Below are 15,298 nucleotides of genomic sequence, written 5' to 3'. Positions count from 1 at the left end.
CAGACAGACAGACAGACAGACAGACAGACAGACAGACAGACAGACAGACAGACAGACGAGCATACAATGAGATGGTACAGACAGAGAGAGAGACAAACGGATGAAGACACAGACACAGACAGACAGACAGACGACTGGACGACGTACAGACATTCAGATGGACACGGTGACAGACAGAAGTACACACAGACGTACACACAGACGTACACACAGCGGGACATATAGACAAGTCATCTGTGACCAAAGGGAGTTGTTTACACATGGTAAAAGGGAAGACAAAGAGATGTGACTATGAAATTGACCCCTCAATCGCCGCCCTCTTTTCTCGATCCTCCAATCACAACTGTTGCTTCCCAGAGGGTTGTGATTGAAGAAAAGAGGGTGGGGTTTGAGATACAGTAGGTCAATTCACATTGGTAAACAATGGAATGGATAGATAATGAAGATACTGAGGACAACAAAGGTAAAGAACATTTTGTAATACTAAGGCTAATACTAATACTTTGACATTTTACACGTTTGCATATTTCTCTCAACCAGATACTCACATCGTGAGAAAAAGTATCTGTACTGTACATTTCTGAAATGGTATATTAGCATTGCAAGCTTACTATGCTAGTAGTGCCCCTTGGTTTCAATGTTGAATGCTTATAATGCTAACAGGTCATTTTGGGGAAACTGAAGGACAAATGTGTAAAAAAGTAGAAAAGTAACATTTCATTTCATGTCAAAATGAATCACTATGGACAAAACAAAATCATCAATATATAATGCATACTGTAACGTACACAGCTGAAATGCATGTAAACCTTTTAACAAATGAAAATGAAAATATCACAAGGACACATAAAACACCGTACCAAAGCCAGGGCGGGGGGTTGGGGGGGGGGGGGGGGGGGGGAACACAAGAGTACACTGGGAAGAAATACACTGACAGGAAGACATATAATTCACACACTACTGTACTGTATTATGAACTGAATCTGAACGTGGACTGACTGACTACTATATCGCCTGAAAACAAAACTAACAACAAGGCGTCCAAATATGACCAGAGGTTGAAAACATCCCCTGTGTCCTTGAAAAAAACCCACAAAAAAAACCAAACATCAAACTAACCGATGAGTCGACACTTCTTCACATAGAGCTTGGACAAACGTAACACCACAGAATTAAACGCAGTTCCACAGAGGTATTAGTAGCGAGACAGAGAGAGATAAGCTGTCAGACAAAATATAGAGGTAGACAGAGGGAGAGAGAGAGAGAGAGAGAGATGGAGAGATAGAAAGAGAGAGAGAAGAGAGAGAGAGAGAGAGAGAGAGAGAGAGAGATAGAGATAGAGAGAGAGAGAGAGAGAGAGAGAGAGAGAGAGAGAGAGAGAGAGAGAGAGAAGAGAGACCGACCTTGACGGAGACAGGCAGTCTGTTATCTCGGAAGGCCTGGAAGCTGAAGCTGCGAGGCTGCTGAGTGGCCTTCCTCACTGGCACCAGGTTACCAGAACACTCCAGGTGCAGCGGCATACCCTCCATGACCTTCGGGGGGCGGTAGAGATATCATTCCATCTTAACATGGGATAAGATGAGATATTCCTTTATTGATCCCTTGGGGAAAATGTGGGGCTCATAGCAGCATGGGGGAGGGAGGTACAGGTATGGGCAGGGTAATAGTAGAAAGACATAAATATAGGCAGTCAAATTTGATCTGAATATGAAAAAATATGAGAAGATAAATAATATAAACAGTGTAAACAATATAATTAACTCTGAATATAGGAATATGAGAGAAGTAAACAGTGTAATCAAAGGTGCATTATACGTTACAGTGAATATAGGCAATAAAGAATTACAATCTGAATATACTATGCGTAAGAGTAAAGTAAACAGTGCAGTATACACAAGGTACCCTAACTGGCATTATATACGTCATACGTTGTTGTCTGTGCAGGTTTGGTGGTTAAGAGTCAGACACACTTAGTGGTCAGACATTCCTAATTAAATAATTAAATAGTTCTTGAGTTCTGCAGCGTTAGTTCCATTCTTCCATTCCATTCATTCGATGCAGCCCGGCTGCGGACTTGGCTGAAGCGGTCAGAAGTCAGAACGGCCCTTCAGGATATATTCAAGTTAGCTCTCATCCACTACATCACCTCCGGGGGGCAGTAGAGATATCAGCTCAGTCTAATTTCCTAAAACTGTGATGTCATGGCTAGCGTGGCGTCACCATTCATATAAACTGTTTTCCATTCATCCGCAATACTTTTCCCTAGTAGCCACAGTAATAATAATATAATAATAATAACTTCGTAGTGACAACGATAGAGTAGAATCTTCATCAGGCGCAGCAAACTGAAATGATCGCACACACATCTCTCAGGTGATCTGCAGCACATTACACTGTTAACTGAACAATGCGCCAACCGTCATCTGACTCAGTCAATATAACTGACCATATTCACACGGCGGCCATTTTGCTCTTATGTCATGCTCAGGTTCGGGGATTCCTTTCCACCCTGTTCCCACCAGGTTGGGATTCCTTTCCACCATTGTAACAAGGTGGAAAGGAATCCTAACCCGAGCATGGCACAAGAGCAAAATGGACGCGTGTATGGTCAAATGAGCTGACCTTGGGAATGAAAGTCAATACGTGTGTTCACTAGATGCAACACATCAGGCTGCCATGAATTCCTTCCTTCCTCCCTTGTGACCCGTTGACCTCTCTGGTCCCCCGCTGACCTCGATATCCCGGCTGCGGGCCACTTCGCTGAAGTTCTCGTGCAGCTCCAGGGTTTTGTCCATCTTGTCGTCGGTCATGCAGTAGCAGCGCAGACGTCCCTCCCGCGCTCGTTCATCTTGGCGAACACCACGAACTTCACCTGTAGGGAACGGCCATCAGCTCGCGGTACAGCAGGTTGGCAAAGGTCACCGCCTCTGCCGTGCGCGGGCAGTCTGCCAGCCAGAACCTGGCCAGAGAGAGAGAGAGGAGGAGGGAGGGGAGGGAAGAAGAGGACGGAGAGACTGTCTAAAAGATACGTAGACCTCTCACGTGAGTTGCATTTATGGCTCACTTCCCTTCGGAGTCTCCTGTAGCTATCGGAAAATGAATAGGCCGCTCCTAGCTTCGTCTGCGGTACGCGCGGCCCGGTTCCTCTATGTCTCCGTTCTAATATCGATTTCTCTGTCTCTCTCTCTCTCTCTCTGCTAAAGCAGAGGGTTTTGAAGTGGCGGCTGAGCGCTGCAGATCACGAGGTCACCGTGAAACTGCAACGTCATTCAGCGTCACCCCACAATGCAACGTGTGAGAGGTCTATGCTCCCAGGAGTGACAGTTTGGATAATCCTGGATTACTGGGCACAATAGATGCACAAGAGATCCCAGGTGGGGATCTACAGACTGTTGCTACATAATAATGGCAGAGTAGAGTAGCAAACGTGGCTGACACGTGTTATGTGTCAGAATCAGAATCACAATCAGAATCAGAAAGGTCTTTATTGCCAAGTAGTTTACACATACAAGGAATTTGATTTGGTCGTTCGTTTTGGTGCAACACTAACGGGCAGACAATTACGGTAGAATAAAAAAAGGTTGAGTAAAATAAAATGGAATATAACTAAATTCAAATAGAAGTACAATAGAATAGAATTATAAAATGAAATAGTGCCAGGGCTGTACATTATGCACAATGTGGTCGAGTATATACACTAATTAGAATAAAAACAACGATATAGTGGGATGGAATATTTAACAGGGCTGTGCAATTGAGCAGTAATGTGCAAAACGTATGAACAGTGAAGTATGAACAAGTATGAAGAGTTTCGAGTGTATATACAAAGGTAAGGGTGCGTTAATGTACACAGTGGGGGGCGTCAGTGGGGTCCCGAGCCTTTTGGATGAGGCCCACTGCAGAGGGGTAGAACCTGTTCTTGTGGCGTGAGGTTTTGGCCCGGATGGACCTCAGCCTCCTGTCAGAGGGGAGTGTCATGTCTAGAAATGTATATGTGTGAGCGTGTTGATGTAGTTGGATTTTCCTATAGTTTACTGTTAATCAAGGGGGATAAATGTAATAAATATGCCTAGTCTCCATTAGCTATGTTCAGCCTGGTTGGGGCTATAGCCATGGCCACATTTGTATGGTATGGTTGGGTTTGCGTATCCTTTGTGTTTCTTGTCAATTCTCCGGTTGCTAGGCAACCTTTCAAAATCCACACCAACAACTGTGGTACACAAGGTTAAACATGATGACACAACAGTCCCAGCCGCTCAGGTCTGGTTGTGAACGGTGGCCGTCTCAGCCGAGGTCCAGCAGGTTTGGCCAGGTTCTAAATACAGTGGAGAGGAGACGCTCTCTGTGACTGACAGGCCACATGGCTAAACGATGGCCAGGGGAGCAAAGGCATACGTTTTAACAGCAGGGATGCCAACTCCCTTCAATCATCCTGATTAGTGTGTGTGTGTGTGTGTGTGTGTGTGTGTGTGTGTGTGTGTGTGTGTGTGTGTGTGTGTGTGTGTGTGTGTGTGTGTGTGTGTGTGTGTGTGGTGTGTGTGTGTGTGTGTGTGTGTGTGTGTGTGTGTGTATGTGTGTGTTGTGCGTGTGCCTGTGTAGGTGTGTGTGTGTGTGTGTGTGTGTGTGTGTGTGTGTGTGTGTGTGTGTGTGTGTGTGTGTGTGTGCGTGTGTGTGTGTGTGTGTGTGTGTGTGTGTGTGTGTGTGTGTATGTGATTAGTGGATTGTGTGTATGTATGTATGTATGTATGTATGTATGTATGTATGTATGTATGTATGTATGTATGTATGTATGTATGTATGTATGTATGTATGTATGTAGTATGTATGTATGTATGTATGTATGTATGTTGTGTGTGTGTGGTGTGTGTGTGTTGTGTGTGTGTGTGTGTGTGTGTGTGTGTGTGTGTGTGTGTGTGCGTGTGTATGTGATTAGTGGAGTGTGTACGGGTGTGTGTGTGTGTGTGTGTGTGTGATTAGTGGAGTGTGTGTGTGTGTGTGTGTGTGTATGTGTGTGTGTTTTTTTTTATTTATGTTTATGTTTATTTAGGATGTGTGTGTGTGTGTGTGTGTGTGTGTGTGTGTGTGTGTGTGTGTGTGTGAGGTGTGTATGTGATTAGGGGATGTTGTGTATTATGTATGTATGTAGTATGTATGTATGTATGTATGTATGTATGTATGTATGTATGTATGTTATGTATGTATGTATGTATGTATGTATGTATGTATGTATGTATGTATGTGTGTGTGTGTGTGTGTGTGTGTGCGTGTGTATGTGAGATGTGCAGTGTGTGTGTGTGTGTGGTGTGGTGTGTGTGTGTGTGTGATTAGTGGAGTGTGTGTGTGTGTGTGTATGTGTGTGTGTCTTTTTTTTATGTTTTGTTTATTTAGGATGTGTGTGTGTGTGTGTGTGTGTGTGTGTGTGTGTGTGTGTGTGTGTGTGTGTGTGTGTGTGTGTGTTGTGTGTGTGTGTGTGTGTGTGTGTGTGTGTGTGTGTGTGTGTGTGTGTGTGTGTGTGTGTGTGTGTGTGTGTGTGTGTGAGTGTGTGTGTGTGTATGTGATTAGTGGAGTGTGTATGTCCACCTTGCAGACACGTTGGTGGTGAAGTTGGCACAGTTGTTGGCGTACATCAGCTTGGTGGTTCCAGTAATGTCCTCCCACTGGGCCGGTGCCGTCCCACCTGGAGACAAACCAGCACCCGGTGTCATTCATACTGTCCTGGTAACCGCAGTAACCACGCAAACAGTGAAACTGAGAAAAATGGCTTTAATGTTCTTTGACTGTCCAGTGATTTTGTAGTTACTGCAATTCTTTATACCCTTTTTATCCTAAAACGGAGCACGTTGAACTCTGAAACTGTGTCACAAGATAAAACAGATATTGAGAAGTAAAGTGTCACTCGTAACTCAATTTTGAAATAAACTGTAGTTACTGTGGTTAGCTTCTGCAGGGCAGAATACCTCACAACCTTTCTCACTTTGTTTTATGAATATTTATCTATTTTACTTAACGATACAAACATTTAGTAAATTCATCTCTCACAATACCTTAATTTTGTTCTTGCTTGCCTATCTTCTTATAAATGAAACATATTCGATGTAGATCTGATTTAGATTTGATTAAGATTTGGAATCATTTAGGCGGCTGGGTAGCGCAGCGGACATTGCGCTCGTCACCAACGCAAGAGACACCGGGTTCGAATCCGGCTGTCGGCGTTGCCTCCGGCTTGGCCGGCCGTCGTCATACAAACTCAATTGGCAGAGTTAGCGGGTGGGAAGTCGAAGGGTGGTAGTCTGGTCGTTGTGAACAGCGACTCCTACAGGTCGGTTGGGGACGCCTGCACAGCAAAGTCAGAAAATGGCGGGGGCAGTGTGAGCCTCCTACACGTTACTCCTCGCCAAATGAGAGTCCGCGCTGACAGGTGAAAAGATGTGACAGGCTGCCTCCACATGTATCGGAGGGGACATGTGATGCAAGGCTCTATCCTCCTACAACCGGCCAGTGGGGGGCATATGCGAGCAACGATCAGGACAGGGGAGGGAGAATTGGCACAAGAGGTAAATTGGGATGGGGAAAAAAAATCACAGAAAAAGGAGGGAAAAAGTAGGAAAAAATAAATATTTCAATAATTTATAACCAGTATAACCTGTGCCCTACTGGCATTCACTGACATTAGCAATGACAACCAGCTGGTGCTGAAATAGAAGTTAAAGATCCAGTACAATGATGTTTTAATAAATTGCATAAATTGCTTATTGGTGAATGTTAATGTCATGATCAGTATACTTTTTCCAGCTTCAGATGCATCATTTGAAGTGTTTTGAAGTAGGCTGAGGGGCGTGGCCTTCTGTCACTCGACACTTGACACACTAATTGACTGATGGGCCAATCCGATATAGTGGGATTGACTGATGGGCCAATTAGAGCAGCTAGATGTGACAGATGGACCAATCAGAGTACCTTGTGTATTTACGATATTTCAAAGGAAGTAGACTTGGCTTGGTTTTGTTGATATCCAGGGGATGGAGATCAAAGGGCTTTTTTGTAATAATTTTCACAACAACAACAACAACAACATATCTAACATTATGTATCTTATGTATTGAAAAACACGCTTTCATTGTACTGAATCTTAAGGGCCCTTGGTGTGAAGGTCAAGCTGGACCGTACCGATGACACTGCACAGAAGGCGCAGACTGGTGGTGTCCCCCTCTCCCGCGTCGCGTAGGCTCTCCTCCAAGATGGCGGCAATGGGATGCGCAATCCGATTGGTCTATGGAACTTGCGTCGGCGGGGCTCCACGGTAACCACTGGGCTGAAGGTCGCCTGGTTACCAAGCTGCCGAGTCAGCAGCTCGTCAGGGATTGGCTGAGCCTGAGGGCGAGAAGGGCACAGGGGCAAGACGATGAGAGAGGAGATACAAATAGAGTAGGAGAGGTAAATAAGACTGAAGGGAAAGCTGCTACATATCAGCCACAGTGTTGATATGATTAGATTAAACGACCATACCAATCCTTTTGACAGTCATTCTTGCCTTAATAAAAAATCAAGGTGCCCTTTTCATTTTTTATCAAGTTATTTTCTGCTGACTCATCACTGCCATTGACCTTCCAGTGTATCTGAAAATGTGTCTTAAACAAGACATAAACCAATGAAAGTCACCACATCTGACTAAAATGCCATGCTAACTAACATCTGAGTGCATTTATCTTCCTGCGTTTTCTGAGAAGATACAGTAATACTGTATTACATCGTAATGGCAAAACATTTCAGAAAACAAGTGACCTTTTGGTCAAATGTGGTGACTTTCTTCAATTGGCAGAGAAAAAAACTACCAAGTGACAGTAAAATGAAGGGCACCTTGATTTCCGTATCACGGCAAGAATGACTTGGAATCCACACGTCAAAAAGGTATGGTCCTTATAAGACAACTCTACTCTACGACAAGTACGGTCAATGCAAAATCATAGTAAAGAGGCAGGGGGAAGGAATCAAAGAGAGCATAGCTAGAAAAGGGAGAAAGACTACACACTTTACAGTACACACAAATGGCAAACTCACAACCATACTCACACATGCAACACATTCATGTGTCATACTACATGACCAAACTCAGGTCAGTGCATCAGCTCAGGTCAGGGACCGGGTGGCTCACAACTTAAATCAGGGAACTGAAGAGAGATGATGGCTGGATGAAAGAAAAATATAAACAGAGAAACATAAGCCAAAGCAAAATGCTGAATACATGCAATTGTGTTTCCAGGAACACGCCAATATAATGGGAAATTAGTCTTCTCCAGAGTCAGACAAGAAGATATATTATTATATACAGTACCAATTTCCTCTCTGTGTTTGGCTGTTGGCCAAAAACACCTATCCCAGAGTTTTAAGCTGGTCCGTATTCCGCATCCATTCATTTGTGCTAAGCTAGGCTACTGTAGCTTGCAGCCAGATAGCTTTCTAATGAAGGCACAGCGAGGGAATTGGTATCTACAGTATCTTCTTGTCTGACTCTGGAGAAGACGATAAGCGCATTTCCCATAATGTCGGTGTGTTCCTTTAAAAGCAGAAATAAATGCAATGACAAACAATGAAAAAGAAACTATTAAAACAGAACAGATATAAAACTAACTAAATAATGATGTGTAAAACCTAAAATAACCCGCCATAATCGGTCATGGAAAAGGAGTGGGTGCTGTGTAGTGCGGTAGTCAGCACTTGTGTTTGCCAGCCCTCCCATATGTTTGTCTGCGGTTCCCTGGATGGATGACAGTCTGATCTGACTCAGCCAGATAGTGCCAGTCTGCTGCCAGCCTGCTGCCAGAATGGTCTCGTGTGGCAGTGAGTGCAGACACCACTGGTTGGAGTGCTAATATAGAAACAGTGCGGGACGGATGAGCATGAAAAATTCAATGATTCTATTTATTTTGGGCTTTCTGTATGTTTCACGCATCCCAATTTGTCGTTATACCATTCCCTTCCTGGTCGTTGCGAGCATTGCCCGCTGTCGGCCTGGGAGGGTGTAGAACTACCACATGCCTCTTCCGATACATGTGGGAGTCGCCAGCCGCTGACTCTGACAGCGAACTATAAATAGTTATTAATATTTATTATTGTCATATTGTAGAAATGTGTGCACTGAAATGTCTGTATAGTCTTGACGACATTGAAAATGAGGGTGACCTCAATGTAATTTTGAGAATAAATAAAGGTTGATGATGATGATTATGATGATGAGTTTCACTGGGGGAACGTAACACGTGCGGAGGTTCACGCTATTTCCCCCAGGTCCCCTCCCTGCTGAACACAGGCAGGAGTCCGACCAGTAGGAGTCGCAGTTTACAACGACCAGGACACCATACCCACCGGCTTCCCACCCGCTAACACCCGCCAATTGTGTCAGTAGGGACGACTGACCAAGCCGGAGGTACCGCTGACAACTGGATTCGATCCCAGAGTCTCTGCGGTGGTAGGCGAGTGCTTAGTCCACTGCGCTACCCAGCCGCCTAGAGATGCTCTTCTGATGAGAACTACCAAGTCTGTGTTCAGCAACAGAGTCCCCTGTTAATTTATTCACGACTGGCATGTTTAATTAGTAAATGTTGGTTTTGAATAAACATTGGGTCAAAAAATACTTGTTAAAAAGGTCTTCATATAAAACATATCTGTAGCCAGCGGTCTGGCTGATGTGAGTAGTACCGCCTGGATGATTGACGGGGAGTAAACGGACAAGCCAGCAACTTGAAACAGGGAAACATCATCACAACATGGCACTGCAACAAGTGATCAAGTATGCAGAACAAAATCCAGCCGATGTAGCAGAAAGGTATTCATCAGGTATCGATCCATGGTCAGAGAGACAGAGCGCAAAATGAAAGTGAATGGCTTATCTGATAAGCACTGTGTGCTCTTTGGTTTTTTAAATCAATAAACGTCCCAGTTGTTAAACTAATGGAGGATGAAAAGCCAGATAATTAATCGAGTATTGTCTGACGTACGCTATCGGAGTTATGTCAGCAGCAGAAACTCCTTCTCTATCTTCTCCTCCTTTCTCTCTCCTCTGGCATCTCCCTCTCCTCCCTCTACCTCCCTCTCCCTCCTTCTCATCCTCTCTCTCTCCTCTGGCATCTCCTCTCCTCCCTTTACCTCCTCCTCCTTCTCCCTCCTTATCATCCTCTCTCTCCTCTGGCATCTCCCTCTCCTCCCTCTACCTCCTCCCACTCCTCCCCTCCTCCCGCTCCTTGCTCTCCCTCTGCTCGTTCTCCTGCTCACCTGCAGCCCCAGCCGGACTCTCTTTGTGACGGCCGTCTCCGGAAAGATGGCCTCCACTGGGGGACCAGCTTACTGGTCAGGCGGCCGCCTTCCGGACCAATCAGGTCGCTCTCCTGTTGAACGCGGGAGACTACAGCGAAGTAGAGGGGGAAGTCGGTGGAGATGATGCGACGGATTCTCTTCTTCTCCAGCTCGTCATGGCTCTCCAGGTCTACAGAGAGAGATATAGAGAGAGAGAGAGAGAGAGAGAGAGAGAGAGAGAGAGAGAGAGAGAGAGAGAGAGAGAGAGAGGAGAGAGAGAGAGAGAGAGAGAGAGAGAGTGAGAGAGAGAGAGAGAGAGAGAGAGAGAGAGAGAGAGGGAGTAAATGATTTTATGTTTGCAACAGTGAGGTGTATTTATGTCATCTTTATTTTTATTTATTTTTAAACCGGTGGTAGAGCCAATATTATTTAAATTGCATAATTCCACCTCTGTGAGATGGTCTATAACATGAAAAATCGAATAAATACATTTCTTTTTACAGCAACTTCCTGTAATCACTTGATCCGGCTCCATTATAATCGATCATGGAGAACGACCTTTTGAGCCTCAGAGACGATTGTAAATAGCAGTGTAGGAACGAGAGGATTGTAAATAGCAGCAGAGGATTGTATAAATAGCAGCAGAGAGGATTGTAAATAGCAGAAATGCTCACGCCGCTTTGGCCACATTGAATTGACACACACAGTCTGGTAACTCAGTTACTTCTACTCTGCATTGAACATTGTACATATGTACATACTGAACACTTGTGCCTACGTACGTGACTTCTATTTTATACTTGCTATACTTATTTTATTTTATTTTATACTTTTTTTTTATTTTTGTCTAGCACAGTCTCTGGAGCGTAACAGAAAGAAGCATTTTGTATAAAAGTATTCTGTACTTCTGTATGACAACTAATAAAGAAACTTGAACTTGAAACTTGTAGGCTACTTTGGCTTTTTGTGAGAGAAGTGGCCCCGAAAACGGAAAAGAGCCGAAACTGCTTCTGAATACCATTGTGGGCGGAGCTCCCATTTGATCACATTACGCCAGAGCGCTTGACCTTCCTATACACAGAGACCGGTAACGTCTTTAACATAAGGCCAATGTGCTTCAGGGAATCCCTACAATATTAGTGTTTAGGTTTTAGTTTCGCACAAACCTAATTTCACATTAGAGTATCCTCCCCCCCCCGTCTGGACCATACATCAAGATTAAGACTGAGTGATCCACCGAGACGGGAGGCTCCTGAGGTGTGAGACAGAGCAGCATCCATCATCGTCAGACTGACCTTCATCCATGCCGTTCAGAATGGTCTCCAGCACCTCGTCGCCGTAGCGATTGCGGTGTTCCTTCCAGACGTTGCCGTTCTCACTGCGGAGGACCACCAGCTCCCGGTCCCCGTGGCTCAGCGAGGCAAAGTGGGGGATCTCCACTATCACAGGCCTGTTGACATGGCAGGCAGCAGTATATCACTGTGTCTCCAGACAGTAAAGCCGTCTAAGAATCTGAATCTTAGTCATCAAATTGATGCCTCCTGTGAGTTTTGGAAACTAGAGCATCTGTTTTTAATAGATTTCAGGATTCTCTCAACACATTAGATCAAAAAAACAAAAAAAAAGGATTCTCTCAACACATACAGTAGAAGACTATGTAAACTTCAATTAAAAAACATCCAAATAGGATTTATTAAGTTTTCTCTAGAAAGCAGTGATGCATAGACACGTGATTTGGATTACCCTACAAGCCCAATAGCATAAAACTGCAGTGCCGCAGCCCCATACATAGGAGGGGCCTGTACTGTGCGTTGGGGGCCTGTACTGTGCAGTGCACTACTGCGCATGCAAGAAACAAAGTAAAGTAATTCTAATCCAGTCTAAGGGTTAAGTTTAGGCCCTCATCCAGAAGAGGTTAAGCTTAGAGTAACAGTCAGGGCTGGGAATCCAATTGATATTCAGTTTAAGATAACAATTCTAGTCTATAGACAATTGGTTGCATTGAATGCTTTATTTGGTTACTCCTAATCCAATTGATATTCAGTTTAAGACAAAAATATTTTGGACATTAGGTCCTATTTTCCGTATGTTACTTTATGTTCCGTATGTTACTTTATGTTTCTAGTGTCCTATATTATATGTTACTTTGTTTCTCGCATGCGCAGTAGTGCACCGCACAGTACAGGCCCCCACCGCACAGTACAGGCCCCCAACGCACAGTACAGGCCCCCAACGCACAGTACAGGCCCCCAACGCACAGTACAGGCCCCTCCTATCTATGGGGCTGCGGCACTGCAGTTTTACCCTACTCTACAAGCCATGTAATATCTCACTAACATAAACAAACCCACCTACTGTATGTCCACTTGGTGGCAGAGTGATCATTACAGAAACAGATAATGGTTGTTTTTGCAAGGACATACACACTGAAGATATCATCGAAATGCATTTCCAATTTTGGCTTTTTTCCCTGTTGTTGGTACTTTGGACAGAAGACTCTGTAACCAAGCCAAGCCCCTGATAATGATCCAGGGTAACATCAACCAGATTTGATCACCTCCTGAAAAGATTATGAGATATTACAAGATGATGGGGGCGGGGGGCATAAAAGGTATGTTTTGCAGGACTTACCACACAAGCATGCACACACGCACACACAAATGTATATATTCTCTTTTAGAAACGCTGTCTGTAAATAAACAGTACTGTCTATTTGTATATCTTGTATGTCATAAATGGCTGGATGTAACAGTACTGTATATCTGTATGTCATGTATGTCATAAATGTTATCATGGATTGAAAATGGGGGACCCTGATGTAAACAAGACGAAAGTCTTTCTCTGGTCTGCATCCCCTTAACAATTGTGTGTATTGAGCTGTACTGTACGCCTGAATTCTTTCCCCAATACATTTCCAGTTCCGCGTTCGCCTTCTGCGCTCTGATTGGCCACTGACATTTCTGGTCATGTGACATGTGCGCCCAATCGTGTGACGGCAAGTTCTTTCGACGGTTAAGCTTAGGCACTCTTTCGAAGTTGGTTAAGGTTAGAGTTTGTCTTAGAGCAGGGCGATAGAACACCAGCCCTGATTCCAAACTCTAACCTTAACCAACTTTGAAAGAGTCGCCTAAGCTTAACCAGTGATAAACTAGGCGTTAGGTAGTTTGCAGGCTGTTAGACCCGGAAATGGACAAAGACACAGCTCGTCACGCGATTGGGCGCACATGTCACATGACCAGAAACGTCAGTGGCCAATCAGATCGCACCAGAAACGTCCGTGGCCAATCAGATCGCAGAACGCGCACGTGGAACTGGAAATGTATTGGGGAAAGAATAGACGCGTAATGTACTGTACCCATTCTGCAATCTGTTAATAAAATGTTCAATCAATCAAACACACACACAGATACAGACACAGATACAGATACAGACACAGACACAGATACACACACACACAGAGAGAGAGAGCGATAAACACTCAGCGGACTCACCCCAGGAACTGCATGCTGGAGGGCCCCAGGGAGATGATGCGGCTGGCCAGTCCTTCTCCCTCCACCAGCGGGGGCGGCGTGGTCAGCTTCTGGGGCTTGACCAGGCGGCATGTGATGCGCGTGGGCGCCGCGCAGGTGCGAGGGGGGATGATGACGCGCAGGCCGTGGTGCCTGCTGCCGCGCATGGAGCCTCCCCGGGCGTCCACCATGAAGCTCACCAGGAAGCTGAGGAACCACGGGGGTCAGCCGTCAGCCCCTTAACCCTTTCACAACCACACTACCAAAGGGGTAACCCTTTCACTGCGACAATACAGAAGGTTAACCCTTTCACTGCCACACTACAGAAGGTTAACCCTTTCACTGCGACAATACAGAAGGTTAACCCTTTCACTGCCACACTACAGACGGTTAACCCTTTCACTACCACACTACAGACCGTCTGTAGTGTGGTAGTGAAAGGGTTAGCCGTCTGTAGTGTGGTAGTGAAAGGTTAGCCGTCTGTAGTGTGGTAGTGAAAGGTTAGCCGTCTGTAGTGTGGTAGTGAAAGGGTTAATACACCTGAGGCCATCATGAGCCGCCCAGGGGCGAAAATTTGATATCAACTTTGGGGGGGGGGGGGGGGGGGGACAATTACATTAAACTTTCTCAAGAGCAATTCCTGGGGGGGACACCAAAAGTAGTGCTGTAACACATAGCCTACGTTGTAATATGTTAAATGTATATTGAGGAACAGAGTTATTTTGTATGTTAGAAGAGACTTTTAAGTTTAAGTCAAGCACTTTGATAGGCTCTGATGTCGGTCTTTTTTCTGCCATGTTCTACCTGACTGACTGGCTAGACACACACACACACACACAGTGTGCAGGTTATTTACAGTAGGAGATGGGCTTCTATCATATTATCTTCTATTATTCTATAATGGGCTTCGATCTACCGGGTAGATAGCTAGTCAAACACTGGTTGATGTTACTAGCAGCTAGCAACGTCAGCTAACCGCTAGCTAACATAAAGAGTGACCTGTAATTCAATGCAGCGAAAATGAAGAGAAGGTGGTGATTATAAATGTGTTTTATTGTATTGAGTGGTAGAAGTAAAGACATGTCTAACATATCCTTTGTTTGAACAACTTACTGGAAAGGTCTGCAACCAACAATGACAGACTCGTCACTGTGATATTCCCACACAGGCACCATAGCCTACCTGCATCATGCACCACTGGGAGGCAGTTGATCAAACCATTGTGAAGGAAATGCGGGGGGGGGGGTCGCAATCTTTGGAAACTTAAAAACTCGCTATTAAGTGTCTATAATCAGCACAAGTTCTTTCATTGCGTATTATTTATTCTATTGAATTACATAGTTATGTTTACAGTGATATATTGGGGGGGGACATATCATATTTTTCTCAGGATGGGGGGGACATGTCCCCCCCATGTCCCCCGTGGGATTTCCGCGCCAGCCGCCCTCTTTACACTCAACCGAAGCCTCAGCCATCCTTACGGGATGCAGACGAGATAG

General features: G+C 44.8%; 1 protein-coding gene across 1 annotated transcript in view; it reads right to left on the bottom strand.

Annotated features, from left to right (window-relative positions):
• Window positions 1–15,298, bottom strand: part of ank1b (ankyrin 1, erythrocytic b) — a gene marked incomplete at both ends in the record, with an annotated part of 83,435 nt that overhangs the window by 28,021 nt on the left and 40,116 nt on the right. Inside the window, 11 exon segments of the mRNA XM_084324849.1 lie at window positions 1,404–1,532; window positions 2,733–2,839; window positions 2,842–2,872; window positions 2,878–2,959; window positions 5,581–5,677; window positions 7,168–7,231; window positions 7,237–7,371; window positions 10,270–10,328; window positions 10,331–10,480; window positions 11,586–11,740; window positions 13,782–14,006. Coding sequence (XP_084180975.1) covers window positions 1,404–1,532; window positions 2,733–2,839; window positions 2,842–2,872; window positions 2,878–2,959; window positions 5,581–5,677; window positions 7,168–7,231; window positions 7,237–7,371; window positions 10,270–10,328; window positions 10,331–10,480; window positions 11,586–11,740; window positions 13,782–14,006 — 1,234 coding nt within the window.

This window comes from Notolepis coatsorum (genome assembly GCF_963971535.1).
Source record: "Notolepis coatsorum genome assembly, chromosome: 11".
Lineage (NCBI taxonomy): Eukaryota > Metazoa > Chordata > Actinopteri > Aulopiformes > Paralepididae > Notolepis > Notolepis coatsorum.
Note: the sequence above shows the minus strand (reverse complement) of the source record. Positions and strands in the feature narration are given on the sequence as shown.